The sequence below is a fragment of the Mchenga conophoros genome, linkage group LG2 (assembly GCF_057382185.1).
Source record: "Mchenga conophoros isolate Kocher_MC1m ecotype Shallow Benthic linkage group LG2, M_conophoros_male_GT1.1, whole genome shotgun sequence".
In the NCBI taxonomy this organism is placed as follows: domain Eukaryota; kingdom Metazoa; phylum Chordata; class Actinopteri; order Cichliformes; family Cichlidae; genus Mchenga; species Mchenga conophoros.
In genome coordinates this window covers 31,617,535-31,637,993 of record NC_140527.1, presented here as the reverse complement: position 1 = coordinate 31,637,993, position 20,459 = coordinate 31,617,535, and the positions used below count along the sequence as shown (strand labels likewise).

The 20,459-nt window shown below is 43.2% G+C and overlaps 1 protein-coding gene and 3 pseudogenes across 45 annotated transcripts in view; all 4 read right to left on the bottom strand.

Annotated features, from left to right (window-relative positions):
• The window catches only part of LOC146582303 (protocadherin gamma-C5-like), a 292,403-nt gene that overhangs the window by 19,668 nt on the left and 252,276 nt on the right, over window positions 1-20,459 (bottom strand). For 2 of the 45 annotated variants that reach the window (XM_085294579.1, XM_085294704.1), the window contains exon 1: window positions 3,268-5,873. The exons of 41 other annotated variants lie outside the window; for them this stretch is intronic. In XM_085294579.1, the coding sequence (XP_085150705.1) occupies window positions 3,268-5,721 (2,454 nt within the window). In that variant the 5' untranslated portion in view covers window positions 5,722-5,873. Of the gene's footprint in view, window positions 1-3,267; window positions 5,874-10,137; window positions 12,810-20,459 lie in introns of those variants that run through there. 2 more of the 45 variants (XM_085294588.1, XM_085294721.1) reach the window with 2 other exon arrangements.
• On the bottom strand, window positions 6,654-9,313 carry LOC146582327 (protocadherin gamma-C5 pseudogene; annotated as a pseudogene).
• On the bottom strand, window positions 13,660-16,698 carry LOC146582326 (protocadherin gamma-C5 pseudogene; annotated as a pseudogene).
• On the bottom strand, window positions 16,989-19,876 carry LOC146582325 (protocadherin gamma-C5 pseudogene; annotated as a pseudogene).

The following is a 20,459-nucleotide window of genomic DNA, read 5'->3' as shown; positions in this document are numbered from 1 at the left end:
ATGCAGCACGTGCTGCTGCTACTGCTGTTCCTGATGCATTTAACCGCTAAGATGAGGAAAGTGACCAGAGACAGCACGGACACCGAGGCCAGAGAGAGAATCAAATAAAGGGTGATTCTCCCAGTTTTCTTGCTGGGCTCGGCCGCTTTATGTCGGAGGTCTGAGATGGGCTCATGGAGGCCGTCCTCCAGTATGATAGACACCGTGACTGTGGAGGACTGGATCGGTTCCCCGTCGTCCTTGATCTCTATAAGCAGCCTCTGAGAGGAGTCGTCCTGCTCGGACACAGCGCGTTTAGTCCTCACCTCCCCTGTGTACAGATTGACAGTGAAGAGAGAGGCGTCTGTGGCCTCCGCCAGTCTGTAGGAGATCCAGGCGTTATGGCCCGAGTCAGCGTCCACGGCTGTCACCTTGGTAACCAGGTGACCCGCTTTCGCGGAGCGAGGCATCCTCTGATGAGAGAGGGAGCCCATGGCAGCGGAGGAGGGGTAAATAACAGCGGGGGCATTGTCGTTCTGGTCCAGGATAAAAACATGGACAGTGGCGTTGCTGCTGAGAGACGGAGAGCCCTGATCCTTTGCCTGGACCTGAATCTGAAACACCTTCAGTTTCTCATAGTCAAACGAGTGCATGCTGTAGATGCTGCCGTTATCTGAGTTAATGTAAACATACGATGAGACAGAAACGTCCTGCACTTTAGAGTCCAGTATAGAGTAAGAGACCTTTGCGTTTTCACCAAAATCCAGGTCAGATGCTGATACTGAGAACAGGATAGAGCCTGGTACTCCATTCTCTTTTAAATACACATTATAAGAGGGCTGTGAGAACACAGGGGGGTTGTCATTTACATCAGTGATAGTGACATTAATAGTCTTCTTAGATGATAGAGAGGGTGAGCCTGAGTCAGTGGCTGTAATCTCGATATTATACTCCGAGAATGTCTCCCGGTCTAAATTACGGCCAGTAACCAGTGCGTAATTGTCAGAAAAAGAGGGTTTCAGTTTAAAAGGAGAGCCCTTTGGGAGCCATAATGTCACTTTACCATTGTCACCGGAGTCAAGGTCTCGAGCTGTAAGCAGAGCTACTACTGTACCACTTGGTGCATCTTCTGGTACTGGGCTCGGTTTTGAAGTCAGAACAATTTCTGGAGCGTTATCATTTATATCTATTACCTCCACCTGTACGCGACAGTGACCTTCCATTTCAGGAATTCCTTTATCTTTTGCACTGATATCTAACTCGTGAGTTGCAAAGTTTTCATAATCCAATTTTCCTTTAAGGAAAATTTCCCCTGTTGCAGAGTTGATCTGAAAAATAGAGCGCAATATCTCTGGTGTATGGTCAGCAAATGAATATTCAATTTCTCCATTCACACCCTCGTCTTGGTCAGTTGCTTCTACCTTTGCGAGCATTAAGCCACTTTGACTGCTTTCAGGCACCGTAATTTTATATAACGGTTTTTTGAAAACAGGAACATTGTCATTATTGTCTAGAACGGTCACTGTGATCTTTGATGTTCCCGTTTTGACAGGATTCCCTCCGTCTAATGCTGTTAACAGTAATTGGTGAATACCTTGTTTTTCTCTGTCAAGCGTTTTTTCAAGTACAAGCTCCGGTACTTTTCTGCCATTCGCAAGTTCTTTAATTTTTAAACTAAAGCATTCATCTTTGCTAAGACTGTATGATTTTAGGGAATTAATACCCACATCGAGGTCTTGTGCTGTCTCCAAAGGGTAGCGCGCACCCACCGCTGTCAACTCCGCAATTTTCAAATGTTTTTCTTTGCTAAGGAATTTCGGTGCATTGTCATTAACGTCTCTAATTTCCACTTCTATACGATATAGATGTAGTGGATTCTCTATTACTACTTGAAGAGGCAACACACAGCTGGCGCTTTGTCCACATAAAGCCTCTCTGTCTATTCTGTCATTCACCACCAGCTCGCCCTTCCCCGTATCCACGCTGAAATACTGCTTACCAGCCTCAGAAGCGACACGCAGCTTACGGTCAAAAATGTCTGATAGTCCCAAACCCAGATCTTTGGCAAGATTTCCTACCACAGAGCCCTGTTTTAATTCTTCTGGGATACTGTAACGAGTCTGTCCGTATATTGTACTCCACAAAGCGAAGAAATGATGCCACCAAAGCGCCAGCCATCTCCAGTCTCGGTGTCTGATTCTCTTTGTCATTCCCGATCCGTTAGGATGTGTTATTTCCCATCGATATATTGTTCACATAACCACCTCGACAATAATTCCAGCGCCAGAATGAATATGATGCTAGAGATCAATCCACAAATGCACGTTAATAACAAAGGTCTAAATTTTGGACATTTGTGTATACGCACATCTCCTCTCCACCTCCATCTCGGAGCATTGTGCCAGTTACTGTGACGCGACTGAATGGGGGATGGAGTAGATCTCTTTGTAGAGATCTGTATGCCATTGGTTCAGAGCATACATCTATACTATCCAATGACGGAGCACTAACATTGCTATTTGGGTTTTGCACCACCTTTCTCACAATACAAACAAGAGAGGGGAATACAATTTGGTGTTATACAAGCACAATAGAGTGGAAAGACACAAAAAATGCCCTGTTTCCAAAGTAAAAGAAAAAAAAATACTTTACATTAAATTATTGTGTACTGCTGTCGCAGAGAGAAGAGAACGTTATGAACGAACTAGATCGTGATAAGAAATAATTCGATTCTTTAAGTATGTTGCCATCATTACGTTTTCAGTGTTTGTGATATTTTCTATCACAGTAGAAAGATGTCGGAGAAAAATGAAACAATTGTGAATATTTCAAGATCCTCAGAGAGTACTTATGGAAAGAAAATCACGACTGAGTGGAAGGAAAAAAATATACAGACGCAAAAACAAAAAACAAACCAACAAACAAAAAACCCACAACATTTTTTTGAAAGGGCGTTATTATTTTAGGGTGATTCAGACAGGAAAGTAAATTAAGTGGTTTTCGATTGAAATGGGAACGCGGGTTTTAATGCTAATGGATCACGAGTTAAAAGGACAACAGTAATAACCCTTAACGGAAAGCTAAGTTGCAATAAATTCCGATTCAATACCACAATTTTAATAATGCTAATAGAAAAAATTCTATACTGAAAAAGAATATCTGCACTGTGCAAAAAAAGCAACATTTCAAGAATTTAATAAACACCGCTGATTTTTCAAAGTGACTTAAAAACGACGATAAGAATAATAATGATCTAAAAGCTTAGATCTACTGTTTTTTTGTCCTCACCTGCTGGCTCTCAAAGGTCCAGGTGCTGTCGGGCAAAGAAGCATCCAGGACACTGATCACCTCCTTAAAGTCTGTGGTGCTGCTGGGTTTAATCAGAGTGAAATCGCTGTACTCTGACATTGGAGACATACAGGACCTGAAGGACTGACTCTGAGACAGCATGTCTCCTCCCAGGACCTCCACGTACTTTATAGGTCCATCAGTGTTGAGCTGAATCTGCAGGTTTCTGTTGGGGTTCTTGTAATCATCAGAGTCGGTCCGTCTCATACAGCACGTGCTGCTGCTACTGCTGTTCCTGATGCATTTAACCGCTAAGATGAGGAAAGTGACCAGAGACAGCACGGACACCGAGGCCAGAGAGAGAATCAAATAAAGGGTGATTCTCCCAGTTTTCTTGCTGGGCTCGGCCGCTTTATGTCGGAGGTCTGAGATGGGCTCATGGAGGCCGTCCTCCAGTATGATGGACACCGTGACTGTGGAGGACTGGATCGGTTCCCCGTCGTCCTTGATCTCTATAAGCAGCCTCTGAGAGGAGTCGTCCTGCTCGGACACAGCGCGTTTAGTCCTCACCTCCCCTGTGTACAGATTGACAGTGAAGAGAGAGGCGTCTGTGGCCTCCGCCAGTCTGTAGGAGATCCAGGCGTTATGGCCCGAGTCAGCGTCCACGGCTGTCACCTTGGTAACCAGGTGACCCGCTTTCGCGGAGCGAGGCATCCTCTGATGAGAGAGGGAGCCCATGGCAGCGGAGGAGGGGTAAATAACAGCGGGGGCATTGTCGTTCTGGTCCAGGATAAAAACATGGACAGTGGTGTTGCTGCTGAGAGACGGAGAGCCCTGATCCTTTGCCTGGACCTGAATCTGAAACACCTTCAGTTTCTCATAGTCAAACGAGTGCATGCTGTAGATGCTGCCGTTATCTGAGTTAATGTAAACATACGATGAGACAGAAACGTCCTGCACTTTAGAGTCCAGTATAGAGTAAGAGACCTTTGCGTTTTCACCGAAATCCAGGTCAGATGCTGATAATGAGTACAGGATAGAGCCTGGCACTCCATTCTCTTTTAAATACACATTATAAGAGGGCTGTGAGAACACAGGAGGGTTGTCATTCACATCAGTGATAGTGACAAGTACAGATTTCTTACTGGTCAAGGGAGGTGAGCCTGAATCAGTGGCTGTAATTTCAATATTATATTCTGAAAAACGTTCTCTGTCTAAAACACCACTTGTAATGAGAGCGTAGTTGTCAGAAAATGAAGGTTTCAAAGTGAATGGAGGCCCACTTTTTAATTCTAATGAAACTTTTCCATTATTACCAGAGTCGAGGTCTCGTGCACTGATTAATGCTACAACAGTGCCTTTTGGTGCATCCTCGCGTACTGGGTTTGGTTTTGAAGTCAACACTATTTCTGGAGCATTATCATTCATGTCTATGACAACTATTTGCACGCGGCAGTGACCTTCCATCTCAGGGACACCTTTGTCTTTTGCAGTAATACGTAGTTCATGCACTGCATTGCTTTCATAATCTAAAGGCCCTATCAAAGAAATTTCACCTGTGTCTGGATTCAATTGAAAAACAGATAACAGTGATTCTGATGTGTGTTCAGCAAATGCGTATTGAATCGCTCCATTAACGCCCTCGTCTGCGTCTGCTGCTTCGACTTTAACGAGTACAGAACCAGAAACAATATGTTCATGTACTGATACATTATACAAAGCTTTTTTAAAAACAGGAACATTGTCGTTGATGTCAAGTACAGTAACTACGATTTTTGTCGTTCCAGTTTTTACAGGATTACCTCCATCTAACGCTGTCAGTAATAGCTGATGTACACTTTGCTTCTCTCTGTCAAGCGGTTTCTCTAGGACCAGCTCCGGAACCTGTCGGTCGCCAGACAACTCTTTCAGTTTCAAACTAAAACACTCGTTTTTACTTAATGTGTACGATTTAACGGAATTACTTCCAACGTCCTGATCCTGCGCGATGTCTAAAGGGAAGCGAATGCCTGTGGCAGTAGATTCTGCTATCTTTAAATATTTCTCCTCTGTTATAAAAACCGGAGAATTGTCATTTATGTCCCTTACTTCAATTTCTATACGATGCAGCTGCAAGGGATTCTCTGTTACAATTTGTAAAGGTAACACACAGCGGGCGCTTTGTCCACATAAAACCTCTCTGTCTATTCTGTCATTCACCACCAGCTCGCCCTTCCCCGCATCCACGCTGAAATACTGCTTACCAGTCTCAGAAGCTACACGCAGATTACGATAATAAATTTCAGATAATGCCAAACCCAGGTCTTTGGCAAGATTTCCTACCACAGAGCCCTGTTTTAGTTCTTCTGGTATGCTGTAACGAGTCTGTGCGTCTATTGTACTCCACAAGAGAAAGAAATGATGCCACCAAAACGCCTGCCATCTCCAGTCTCGGTATCCTATTCTCTTTGTCATCCTTGGTCCGTTAGAATATATTATTTCCCATCCAAATATTCATCGACAGAGCCCAGCATATAAAGCCATCACCAGAATGGATACTGTATAGAAAAATCCTTAAGCTATTTGTAATAAAATATATATTCCGGACGCCATTGGATAAGCGCATGTCCTCTCCACCTCCGAGCACAGAGAGGGTTACTGTGATGCGAGTGAATGGGGGATAGAGTAGATCTCTTTGTACAGTTCTGTATGCTATTGGTTCACAGCATCCAGTTTAAATATCCAATCACAGAGAGCTAAGCCTATTCATGAAACCAGTACACACTGCCAGAAGCGAAGCTGTACAAATGAAGGTTCAAGTCCGGTCTGTGTGATAATTTTCTCTCGAAAATTAAATATAAATAAAAAATAAATATAAATAAGAATATTAATTTAAAAGGGCAAAAGGTTTTCTAGTGATTACTGCAATGAATTAAGACCACATAAAAGATGCATTGTCTGTTCAGCTTAATATCAGCTCACAAATTGTACATCTCTGGTGTTATAGAAAAAACAACAACAATAAAATATGTTGTCGGTAGGCTTAAAAAAGATACATTTTGAATACGAAAAAATCACTTCGAGCTCATGCTTTGGTAAAAAAAAGAAGTTCATAAGATTTTTAGATGCAATTCCGACAATCTTATTCTGAACAATATTTTAAATAGCTTATTTTAAGCCACAAAAAAGATTTGTTTTCAAAGTTGCACTTCGGTGTCATTTAAAATATATCAGGCGCAGGCAAAACAGTTCAATAGTATCAATTTATTCTCCCCTAATCATACTAGAGTCAAAACACACGAAAAATAAATTACTGCTGTCACTTGAAACCAATTTGATGTTAAATTTTCATTTAAAATGATATATTTTTTAAAAGATTATTTTGGAAATGTATGACAGCAATAATGAAAAGTGTATGCAGGTTATTTCTTCAATTTTCGCCTCACCTGCTGGCTCTCAAAGGTCCAGGTGCTGTCGGGCAAAGAAGCATCCAGGACACTGATCACCTCCTTAAAGTCTGTGGTGCTGCTGGGTTTAATCAGAGTGAAATCGCTGTACTCTGACATTGGAGACATACAGGACCTGAAGGACTGACTCTGAGACAGCATGTCTCCTCCCAGGACCTCCACATACTTTATAGGTCCATCAGTGTTGAGCTGAATCTGCAGGTTTCTGTTGGGGTTCTTGTAATCATCAGAGTCGGTCCGTCTCATGCAGCACGTGCTGCTGCTACTGCTGTTCCTGATGCATTTAACCGCTAAGATGAGGAAAGTGACCAGAGACAGCACGGACACCGAGGCCAGAGAGAGAATCAAATAAAGGGTGATTCTCCCAGTTTTCTTGCTGGGCTCGGCCGCTTTATGTCGGAGGTCTGAGATGGGCTCATGGAGGCCGTCCTCCAGCATGATGGACACCGTGACTGTGGAGGACTGGATCGGTTCCCCGTCGTCCTTGATCTCTATAAGCAGCCTCTGAGAGGAGTCGTCCTGCTCGGACACAGCGCGTTTAGTCCTCACCTCCCCTGTGTACAGATTGACAGTGAAGAGAGAGGCGTCTGTGGCCTCCGCCAGTCTGTAGGAGATCCAGGCGTTATGGCCCGAGTCAGCGTCCACGGCCGTCACCTTGGTAACCAGGTGACCCGCTTTCGCGGAGCGAGGCATCCTCTGATGAGAGAGGGAGCCCATGGCAGCGGAGGAGGGGTAAATAACAGCGGGGGCATTGTCGTTCTGGTCCAGGATAAAAACATGGACAGTGGCGTTGCTGCTGAGAGACGGAGAGCCCTGATCCTTTGCCTGGACCTGAATCTGAAACACCTTCAGTTTCTCATAGTCGAACGAGTGCATGCTGTAGATGCTGCCGTTATCCGAGTTAATGTAAACATACGATGAGACAGAAACGTCCTGCACTTTAGAGTCCAGTATAGAGTAAGAGACCTTTGCGTTTTCACCGAAATCCAGGTCAGATGCTGATACTGAGTACAGGATAGAGCCTGGTACTCCATTCTCTTTTAAATACACATTATAGGTTTTCTGAGTGAATACAGGAGCATTGTCATTAACGTCAGTGATAGTGACATTAATAGTCTTCTTTGTCGACAGAGGAGGGGACCCTAAATCAGTAGCTGTTATTTCTATATTACACTCTGAGGAACTCTCTCGGTCTAAAGGACCGCTAGTAACCAGTGCATAATTATTAGAAAAAGAGGGTTTCAGTTTAAAAAGAGAGCCCTTAAGGAGCTGCAGTGTCACTTTACCATTGTTACCGGAATCCATGTCTCTTGCACTGATTAACGCTACTACAGTCCCACTTGGTGCATCCTCAGGCACAGGGTTAGGTTGGGAGGTCAGAAATATATTTGGAGCATTATCGTTAACATCTAATACTTCAATATGGAGAGAGCAATGCCCCTCCATTCTCGGAGTCCCTTTGTCTCTAGCGGAAACATCTATTTCATAATTAGCATTTGATTCGAAATCTAAACTCTCTGTCAGACTAATTTCCCCGGTTAATAAATCAATATCAAACAAAGACAAGATACTGTCTGGTGTGTGCCCCCCAAATGAATACTCAATTTCTCCATTGAGACCCTCATCAATATCCTTTGCTATCAGTTTAATAATGGGTGTACCCTGCACACTATTTTCGCTTACAGAGACTTTGTAAACATTTTTCTCAAAAACGGGGAAATTGTCATTAATGTCCAATACATTTATTGTTATCTGAGATATCCCAGATTTCACCGGGTTTCCTCCGTCTATAGCTGTTAGTTGGAGGTGATGTGTAGGCTTTTTTTCTCTGTCGAGGGATTTAGAGAGGACTAACTCTGGCACCTTCCTTCCACCGGAGACATCTTTAAGCTTTAAAGTAAAATAATCGTCTTTATTTAAACTATACGATCTCACTGAATTCACTCCGACATCAAGATCTTGCGCAGTTTCCAAAGGAAAACGTGCCCCTGCCGCTGTCGACTCTGCTATCTGCAATGTTGTTTCTGGAGATGGGAATGTAGGGCAATTATCATTGATATCTTGTATTTCCACCTCCACTCGGTACAACTGTAAAGGTTTATCAATGACCACTTGCAACGTCAACACACAGATGGCGCTTTGTCCGCATAAAGCCTCTCTGTCTATTCTGTCATTCACCACCAGCTCGCCCTTCTCCGCATCCACGCTGAAATACTGCTCACCAGCCTCAGAAGCAACGCGCAGCTTACGGTCAAAAATCTCAGACAGTCCCAAACCCAGATCTTTGGCAAGATTTCCTACCACAGATCCCCGTTTTAGCTCCTCTGGGATGTTGTAACGAGTTTGTCCGTCTATTGTACTCCACAAAAGAAAGAAAAGATGCCACCAAAGCACCTGCCATCTCCAGTCTCGGTATCCTATTGTCTTTGTCATCCCGGATCCGATATAATTATTTCCCAGAGAAGTAAACAAAAAACCGAAATTTAACATCCATGGCTATAACATTTTAATCCAAGGTAAATATCCGAAATCTCCCCACAGAAGAACAAAATTGATTTAAACCTGTTAAGAGCATCGTTTCTCCTCACCCAGCTCATTGCAATATAACTGTTTCGGGTGCTGTGTGTGCATGGGGGAGGGACTAGATCCCTTTGTATGTTTGCACGATTCATTGGTGCACACAATTCATCTATGCTACCCAGTAAGAAGGGAGGTGAGGAGTGCTTTTAAAGACACAGCCACATTTGGGGAAAAATTCTATATAAATAAGTAACAGTTTGTGAAAGGAATAACGGGATGGTAGAATATCCATGTTATCATTAATCTTCATGCGAGTAAATAAGCTTTGACAACTACAATATTAAAGTTGTCTTCTTATTAAAACTCTTTGTGTTTTATGATTTGGGTGAAAATGCTTGCAGTAAATGAAAGACGTTTGGCTCCTTTGTAAAAAAATTTAAAGCGTCGCTGTCCGCTTCTGTGGTCCTGAAATGTCATTCCAACAACTGTAGGAAGAGCAATATACAAACGCAGTCTAATCCCAGTAAATGGTTTGTTTACAAACACTCAGTCTCAAACGCTTTCTGTTTTTTATTTAAACTTGACATCACAAACAAATATTAGGCAGGAATAAGATCTGAATTCGCTGGCTTAAAGTATTTAAGCAGAGCAAGTGATGATGATGGTGTGTTGCTTAAGGAAATTTGAAAAACAAAACAAAGAAAAACAAACAAACATATTTGCACTATTTAATAATGAAATTAAATTTTTTTGGTATACCAGTATAAATATGTTGCCAAAAAGCCAAACTATAGGTACTGATACACATAAAAACATTAAACAAACCGACGGATAACTTGTGCGTAAAATTAAACTAGCCAGTAAAGCACAAAACGGGTAAAAAGAACGATTGCTTTCTTCTCACCTGCTGGCTCTCAAAGGTCCAGGTGCTGTCGGGTAAAGACGCATCCAGGACACTAATCACCTCCTTAAAGTCTGTGGTGCTGCTGGGTTTAATCAGAGTGAAATCGCTGTACTCTGACATTGGAGACATACAGGACCTGAAGGACTGACTCTGAGACAGCATGTCTCCTCCCAGGACCTCCACGTACTTTATAGGTCCATCAGTGTTGAGCTGAATTTGCAGGTTTCTGTTTGGATTCTTGTAATTATCAGAGTCAGTCCGTCTCATGCAGCACGTGCTGCTGCTCCTGCTGTTCCTGATGCATTTAACCGCTAAGATGAGGAAAGTGACCAGAGACAGCACGGACACCGAGGCCAGAGAGAGAATCAAATAAAGGGTGATTCTCCCAGTTTTCTTGCTGGGCTCGGCCGCTTTATGTCGGAGGTCTGAGATGGGCTCATGGAGGCCGTCCTCCAGTATGATGGACACCGTGACTGTGGAGGACTGGATCGGTTCCCCGTCGTCCTTGATCTCTATAAGCAGCCTCTGAGAGGAGTCGTCCTGCTCGGACACAGCGCGTTTAGTCCTCACCTCCCCTGTGTACAGATTGACGGTGAAGAGAGAGGCGTCTGTGGCCTCCGCCAGTCTGTAGGAGATCCAGGCGTTATGGCCCGAGTCAGCGTCCACGGCTGTCACCTTGGTAACCAGGTGACCCGCTTTCGCGGAGCGAGGCATCCTCTGATGAGAGAGGGAGCCCATGGCAGCGGAGGAGGGGTAAATAACAGCGGGGGCATTGTCGTTCTGGTCCAGGATAAAAACATGGACAGTGGCGTTGCTGCTGAGAGACGGAGAGCCCTGATCCTTTGCCTGGACCTGAATCTGAAACACCTTCAGTTTCTCATAGTCGAACGAGTGCATGCTGTAGATGCTGCCGTTATCTGAGTTAATGTAAACATACGATGAGACAGAAACGTCCTGCACTTTAGAGTCCAGTATAGAGTAAGAGACCTTTGCGTTTTCACCAAAATCCAGGTCAGATGCTGATACTGAGAACAGGATAGAGCCTGGCACTCCATTCTCTTTTAAATACACATTATAATTTCGTTGAGTGAATACAGGAGGGTTATCATTAACATCAGTGATAATAACAGGTATAATATTTTTACTGGTCAAGGGAGGAGAGCCTGAATCAGTGGCTGTGATTTCTACATTATACTCTGGGAAACTCTCTCGGTCTAAAGGACCGCTTGTAACCAGCGCGTAATTATTAGAAAATGATGGTTTCAGAGTGAAAGGAGAGCCTTTAGGTACTCTCAGTGTTACTTTACTATTATTACCGGAGTCAGCATCACGTGCATTGAGCAAAGCCACAACTGTCCCACTAGCTGCATCTTCGCGAACTGGCTGCGGTTCAGAGGTGAGAACAATTTCTGGAGTGTTGTCATTTACATCCACAATATCTATCTGTAGACGACAGTGACTTTCCATTTCAGGAACACCCTTATCTCTTGCCGTAATTTCAATTTTATAGGACGATGCTTTTTCATAATCTAGGTCTCCTTTCAAATGTATTTCTCCAGTTAGTGGGTTGATTTCAAATACCGACAACACGGAATCTGGAGTCCGCGAACCAAAAGAGAATTCAACTTCTCCGTTTGGCCCCTCGTCAGCATCCGTCGCCGCAATTTTAACTACAAATGTATTTTGTGCAGTATTTTCCTGTAAAGAAACTTTATACGTGTTTTTTTCAAACATTGGAAAATTGTCATTGACGTCTAGCACTGTGATTGTTATTTGTGAGGTACCAGACAATACTGGGTTACCCCCATCTAATGCAGTCAGCAGTAGCTGATGAATGGCCTTCTTCTCTCGATCAAGAGGTTTCTCTAATACTAACTCGGGCACTGCTTTGCCATCTTCAACTTCCTTCATTTTCAATGTAAAACACTCGTTTTTAGTCAACGTGTAGGATTTTACTGAATTACTCCCAACGTCTGCATCCTCTGCGCTTTCCAAAACAAATCGAGTTCCCACTGCTGCCGACTCCGCAATTTTCAAAGACAGCTCCTTTGTCTGGAAGCTTGGAGAATTATCATTCATATCTTTTATTTCGACCTCAATTCGATGTAAATTTAAAGGCTTTTCAAGAACTATCTGTAAAGGTAACACACAGCTGGCGCTTTGTCCACATAAAGCCTCTCTGTCTATTCTGTCATTCACCACAAGCTCGCCCTTCCCCGCATCCACACTGAAATACTGCTCTCCAGCCTGAGAGGCGACACGCAGCCTGCGGTCAAAAATGTCAGATAACGCCAAACCCAGATCTTTGGCAAGATTTCCTACCACAGAGCCCTGTTTTAGTTCTTCGGGGATACTGTAACGAGTCTGTCCGTCTATTATACTCCACAAGAGAAAGAAATGATGCCACCAAAGAGCCAGCCATCTCCAGTCTCGGTATCTCATTCTCTTTGTCATCCCCGATCCGTTACAACATGTTATTTCCCATCAAGTAAAGCAAAGTGAATATCCAGTTCCAGTGAGTGTTAGTTATATCCGTAAAAATATAACACCCAATGTTTTTCATGTCTGACGCTTAATTTTCTGTTTTTTCTCAACATTCGAAATACGAGCGCATCACACCGTCCTCCAGCTCGTTGCATTGTTAACGTTTACGATGCTGAGGCTGTAGGGGGAGGAGGTAGATCTCTTTGTACAGTTCTGTATACTATTGGAGCAGAGCGTCTCACAGTAACATCCAATAGGAAGACAGCTGAGCAGTGCCGTTAAAGACACAGCAACAACACTGAGATTAAATCCGTACACCAATATGCACTGCTGGTCGTGTGACCTGTTAATCCAACGTCATCTCTCTGGATTTAAAATTGATTTTGAGGCTCATTATGTTATTTATATTTTCACAGAATTCTTCCATCCATTCATTTAAAGAAAACGGACATTTACAGAGAACAATTTCCAACAAAGAAATAAAACAAAGCGAAATTAATCTGCCCATTCTCTACATACAAAGCATGCAGGTGAGATGTGTAAAGCACAACTAATTTTTGCAAAATTGTAATTTTCTCTGTTGCCATAACATCACTACAAGCGACTGTTTTTGTTTGATTAAGAGGAATTGTTGACAGTTTCTATTTTTGAAGCAATGAAGAGGGGAGGTGCTATCGAATAGGTCCAATTTTGCAAGTACTAAATATACACAAAAACAACAAAGGTATGACTGCATACGTATGAAGCTCATAAACACGAACACAAGCATGCCACTTAGAGCTTTTATACCACGAAACGATGAGTATTAAATAAAAATAAAACATCACAGTATATTAGGTTAACTGTGTGTCTCAGAATAAACGATTGTGGGTCATCGTTTTGACTCGTGTTGAAATAAAATCATAGATGTAAAGCTACTACTATTACTATTAATACTCCTACTAATAATATAAATAATAACAACAGCTTATCGCAATATTGTCCTGCAACAAGTCGATAAATATAGTTCACAATTTAAATTATATATTCAACAGTGACCTAACACATTTCACTGAATATCTGCTGTTTTCTGCTCACCTGCTGGCTCTCAAAGGTCCAGGTGCTGTCAGGTAAAGAAGCATCCAGAACACTGATCACCTCCTTAAAGTCTGTGGTGCTGCTGGGTTTAATCAGAGTGAAATCGCTGTACTCTGACATCGGAGACATACAGGACCTGAAGGACTGACTCTGAGACAGCATGTCTCCTCCCAGGACCTCCACGTACTTTATAGGTCCATCAGTGTTGAGCTGAATTTGCAGGTTTCTGTTGGGGTTCTTGTAATCATCAGAGTCGGTCCGTCTCATGCAGCACGTGCTGCTGCTACTGCTGTTCCTGATGCATTTAACCGCTAAGATGAGGAAAGTGACCAGAGACAGCACGGACACCGAGGCCAGAGAGAGAATCAAATAAAGGGTGATTCTCCCAGTTTTCTTGCTGGGCTCGGCCGCTTTATGTCGGAGGTCTGAGATGGGCTCATGGAGGCCGTCCTCCAGTATGATAGACACCGTGACTGTGGAGGACTGGATCGGTTCCCCGTCGTCCTTGATCTCTATAAGCAGCCTCTGAGAGGAGTCGTCCTGCTCGGACACAGCGCGTTTAGTCCTCACCTCCCCTGTGTACAGATTGACAGTGAAGAGAGAGGCGTCTGTGGCCTCCGCCAGTCTGTAGGAGATCCAGGCGTTATGGCCCGAGTCAGCGTCCACGGCCGTCACCTTGGTAACCAGGTGACCCGCTTTCGCGGAGCGAGGCATCCTCTGATGAGAGAGGGAGCCCATGGCAGCGGAGGAAGGGTAAATAACAGCGGGGGCATTGTCGTTCTGGTCCAGGATAAAAACATGGACAGTGGCGTTGCTGCTGAGAGACGGAGAGCCCTGATCCTTTGCCTGGACCTGAATCCGAAACACCTTCAGTTTCTCATAGTCAAACGAGTGCATGCTGTAGATGCTGCCGTTATCTGAGTTAATGTAAACATACGATGAGACAGAAACGTCCTGCACTTTAGAGTCCAGTATAGAGTAAGAGACCTTTGCGTTTTCACCAAAATCCAGGTCAGATGCTGATACTGAGTACAGGATAGAGCCTGGTACTCCATTCTCTTTTAAATACACATTATAGGTCTTCTGAGTGAATACAGGAGCATTGTCATTAACATCAGTGATAGTGACCGGTATGATTTTCTTACTGGACAGAGGGGGAGAGCCTGAATCAGTGGCTTTGATTTCTATATTATACTCTGAGGATCTCTCTCGGTCTAAAGAACCGCTTGTAATCAATTCATAATTATTAGAAAACGAAGGTTTCAGAGCGAACGGGGAACTTTTGGAAAGATGTAAGGTCACTTTGCCATTTTCACCGGAGTCCAGGTCTCTTGCACTGATCAGTGCCACGACTGTGCCACTCCGTGCGTCCTCGGGTACAGGACTAGGACCCGAAGTTAGCACAATCTCCGGAGCGTTATCGTTTATATCCTCTATGTCCAGCTGCACACGACTGTGACCCTCCATTTCGGGAACCCCTCTGTCTTTAGCAGTTATATCAATAAGGTAATATTTATTACTTTCATAATCTAATGGGCCCTTTAATATAATTTCTCCTGTTTCCACATTGATTGCAAATGTTGATAACACCGAGTCAGGAGTGCGGGACCCGAAAGAATATCTAACTTCACCATTAAGCCCATCGTCGGCGTCTGTTGCTGTAAGTTTAACTAGAAACGTCCCGGTGGTGATATTCTCCTTTAGAACAACCTTGTACTCGTTTTCACTAAACACTGGAAAGTTATCATTATTATCAAGTACAGTAATTGTGATTTTACATGTTCCCGATGTGACTGGGGTTCCTCCATCTAAAGCTGTCAACAGCAGCTGATGGAAAGCATTTTTCTCGCGGTCTAAGGGTTTCTCTAACACTAATTCTGGGACAGCTTTACCACTCTTTGTGTCCTTGAATTTCAATGAAAAATGATCGTTTTTGCTTAAAGTATACGTTTTCAAAGAATTGCTCCCAACATCGGGGTCCTCTGCATTTTCTAAAGGAAAACGTCTGCCGGGACCAACTGACTCTGGTATTTTAAGATTAATTTCTTGGGTAAGAAAACTAGGAGCATTGTCATTTATGTCTCTTATTTCCACCTCAATTCGATGAGACTGTAAAGGATTTTCAACAACTACTTGCAGAGGTAACACACAGCTGGCGCTTTGTCCACACAAAGCCTCTCTGTCTATTCTGTCATTCACCACGAGCTCGCCCTTCCCCGCATCCATGCTGAAATACTGCTTACCGGCATCGGAGGCAACACGCAGTTTACGGTCAAAAATTTCAGATAATCCCAAGCCCAAATCTTTGGCAAGATTTCCTACCACAGAGCCCTGTTTTAGTTCTTCTGGAATGCTGTAACGAGTTTGTCCGTCTATTGTACTCCACAAGAGAAAGAAATGATGCCACCAAAGCACCAGCCATCTCCAGTCTCGACATCCCTTTCTCTTTGTCATCCTTGGTCCGTTATAAAAGATTAATTCCAATTGACATAATGCACTGAAAAATTCTGAAATCCATCATCGCAGGTATGATTCCCATAGAACCATTCCCACATATTATTGAGGACACATATAAAACCGTAACATTATAAAATATGAGCGCATTGCTCCTTCGGTCCTCTGCCCCTCTTCATTGTAAGTGTTCGAGTACCGAGGATGAATGGGGGCAGGGACTAGATTGCTTTGTACAGTTCTGAATCCTATTGGTGCCCATCAGCCATCTCTGCCGTCCAATAAGAAGGAAACCAATCGACACTCTTAAAGGCACAGCATCTATTTTCTCTCTCCGGATTCACTTTGATCACAGGCAGTAATCACGAATTACTGGACTTCACGCAATGCAAAGCATATTATCCCACTAACTAATAAATCACTTAATATACTAAATATTTTTTATTTCGCTATTCCATTATTAATTAATCCAGTCAACGAAATTTAGTGGAAGATGTGTAAATAATGGGCATCCCATTTAACTGCATGTCTGCATGTGCCACGTGTAAAATGTATGTGTGTTTCAAACAGAGCATGCATTCCAATAAGCGTCGCTGTCCACCTTCGCGGTGCTGAACAATTTGGAAGAGCCTTTGTGCACTGTAGAGGGTTTACTGAAAGACTTTAATCTAATCACGAATGTTAGATGGAAATAAAACCCAGTGTGTCATTTAAATATGCAAACCTTAAAACAAATTGTTGTCTGCCCGCATGCGGCTTTATTATCTATATTCTGCTCAAAAGAACTCAAAGCCAACATCTAATGTTGCCAGTAGACTGAAAAAAAAAATCACCGTTGGTTTTCTACACTACTTAGTACAGTCTATAAGTTTACAAGAAGCTATTTACTCATTCAAAACTTGTAAGTAAAACATGACTCTTTTTTTTTTTAATTCTGCTGCGGCACAATCAGTGATCTTTTAAATTTTTACTTATCACTTCTTTTAGTATTCTATGCTCACCTGCTGGCTCTCAAAGGTCCAGGTGCTGTCGGGCAAAGAAGCATCCAGGACACTGATCACCTCCTTAAAGTCTGTGGTGCTGCTGGGTTTAATCAGAGTAAAATCGCTGTACTCTGACATCGGAGACATACAGGACCTGAAGGACTGACTCTGAGACAGCATGTCTCCTCCCAGGACCTCCACGTATTTTATAGGTCCATCAGTGTTGAGCTGAATTTGCAGGTTTCTGTTGGGGTTCTTGTAATCATCAGAGTCAGTCCGTCTCATGCAGCACGTACTGCTGCTCCTGCTGTTCCTGATGCATTTAACCGCTAAGATGAGGAAAGTGACCAGAGACAGCACGGACACCGAGGCCAGAGAGAGAATCAAATAAAGGGTGATTCTCCCAGTTTTCTTGCTGGGCTCGGCCGCTTTATGTCGGAGGTCTAAGATGGGCTCATGGAGGCCGTCCTCCAGCATGATGGACACCGTGACTGTGGAGGACTGGATCGGTTCCCCGTCGTCCTTGATCTCTATAAGCAGCCTCTGAGAGGAGTCGTCTTGCTCGGACACAGCGCGTTTAGTCCTCACCTCCCCTGTGTACAGATTGACAGTGAAGAGAGAGGCGTCTGTGGCCTCCGCCAGTCTGTAGGAGATCCAGGCGTTATGGCCCGAGTCAGCGTCCACGGCCGTCACCTTGGTAACCAGGTGACCCGCTTTCGCGGAGCGAGGCATCCTCTGATGAGAGAGGGAGCCCATGGCAGCGGAGGAGGGGTAAATAACAGCGGGGGCATTGTCGTTCTGGTCCAGGATAAAAACATGGACAGTGGCGTTGCTGCTGAGAGACGGAGAGCCCTGATCCTTTGCCTGGACCTGAATCTGAAACACCTTCAGTTTCTCATAGTCAAACGAGTGCATGCTGTAGATGCTGCCGTTATCTGAGTTAATGTAAACATACGATGAGACAGAAACGTCCTGCACTTTAGAGTCCAGTATAGAGTAAGAGACCTTTGCGTTTTCACCGAAATCCATGTCAGATGCTGATACTGAGTACAGGATAGAGCCTGGTACTCCATTCTCTTTTAAATACACATTATAGGTTTTCTGAGTGAATACAGGAGCATTGTCATTAACATCAGTGATAGTGACAGGTATGATTTTCTTACTGGACAGAGGAGGAGAGCCTGAATCAGTGGCTTTGATTTCTATATTATACTCTGAACATCTCTCTCGGTCTAAAGGACCGTTGGTAACCAGTGCGTAATTATTAGAAAACGAAGGTTTCAGAGTGAATGGAGACGTTTTGGGAAGTTGTAACGTGACTTTGCCATTATCACCGGAATCGAGGTCACGAACGCTGAGCAAAGCCACCACAGTGCCGCTGCGAGAGTCTTCGGGCACAGAAGTTGATTTTGAAGTGAGTACAATTTCTGGTGCGTTATCATTTACGTCTAATACATCCACCTGGACAGTACAGCGACCCTCCATTTTAGGGAAGCCTTTATCTGTTGCACTAATATCTATACGATATGATGTCTGAGTTTCGTGGTCTAATTGCTGTTTAAGATATATATCCCCGCTTATAGCATCAATATAAAACAACGAGACCACTGATGGCGGTGTGTGTACACCAAGCGAGTACTCAATGTCTCCATTCGGACCCTCATCTATGTCTGTTGCTTTTGTTGTAATAACAAAAGAACCATTTGCAATGTTTTCTTCAACAGCGATTTTATAAAAACTGTTTTCGAATAATGGCACATTGTCATTGAAGTCAAGCACAGTTATAATTATTTTGGAAGTTCCGGTCTTGACAGGATTACCTCCGTCTATGGCAGTAAGAAATAAATTGTGAGTGGATTTTTTCTCGCGATCTAAAGAGTTATTCAATACTAATTCGGGTATTTTCCCTCCATTTTCAATTTCTTTAACTTTTAGACTGAAGCACTCATCTTTACTTAGTGTGTATGTTTTTAATCCATTGCTCCCTACGTCGGGATCCACTGCCATCTCTAAGGGAAAACGAACACCTACAGCTGTGGATTCGGCTATTTCAATTATGTGATCACTTTTGAGAAAACTAGGGGCATTGTCATTTACGTCTCTAATTTCCACTTCGATCCGGTGTAACTGTAGCGGATTTTCTATAACAACCTGCAGAGGTAACACACAGCTGGCGCTTTGTCCACACAATGCCTCTCTGTCTATTCTGTCATTCACTAAAAGCTCACCCTTCCCCGCATCCACGCTGAAATACTGCTCACCAGCCTCAGAGGCGACACGTAGATTACGGTTAAAAATATCTGACAGTCCTAAACCCAAATCTTTAGCAAGATTTCCAACCAAGGAGCCTCTTTCCAGCTCTTCTGGGATACTGTAGCGAGTCTGTCCGTTTACTGTACTCCACAAGAGAAAGAACACATAATGCCACCAAAGCGCCAGCCATCTCCAGTCTCTGTATCCCATTCTCTTTGTCATCCTCGATCCGCTAGAATTCAGCGTTATTCCCCATGGAAACATCATTTAGAAAAAAAACAGACTGGTGAGAAATCCATAAACGAGGCACTCGTGGAACGCGAAATAAATAGTCGTTCATACATCATGAGAAGTGTAATAATGGTATATTATTTAATCCCAGTGTTTAAACGCATCCTTTTCTCATCCCGCGCTAGAAGCACTGGCTATAGTGAGCAGGATGGATGGGGGAGGGAGTAGATCTCTTTGTACAGCCTCCCATGCTATTGGCTCACAACACTGACCCCGCATCCAATACGAAAGGGAAAGACATATTATAGACCCAGCACAAAGACTATAACACAGAACACACACACGGGTGCTCACAGATGAAAAATTCAACAATACTGAACAGTTGACTCAAAAATACGCACCTTTCTTCTTATTTTAACGCGTTCTTACAATAATTAATCTTATTTAATTTATATTGCAGTTTCTACAATAACATTAACTTTAAATTGGCAAGTTGTTTAAAAATTAAACCTAAGAAATAACATTAAATATAATATTCACTACAGTAAAATGTTAGATTAAATTGAAACATGTACCACTGCTGTATTCTGAAAACAAACGTACATCTTTTTGCACTGTTTGTGAAGCTGTTCAATTGCTTGTCACTGTCCTATATCGAACATCCAAACAGTCAAATCGCGCTGAGTATTCAACAACTCTAATACTGAAATATGTCAAATATCCTATGAGGATTAAAAGTTATTAGCAGTTCGCATGGTTTCGATATGTGCATAATACTCAGACAGCTCTGTCTAAAGAATGTGCTTGTATTTCAGTCTTGTGAAGAAAAAAAAATATATCATG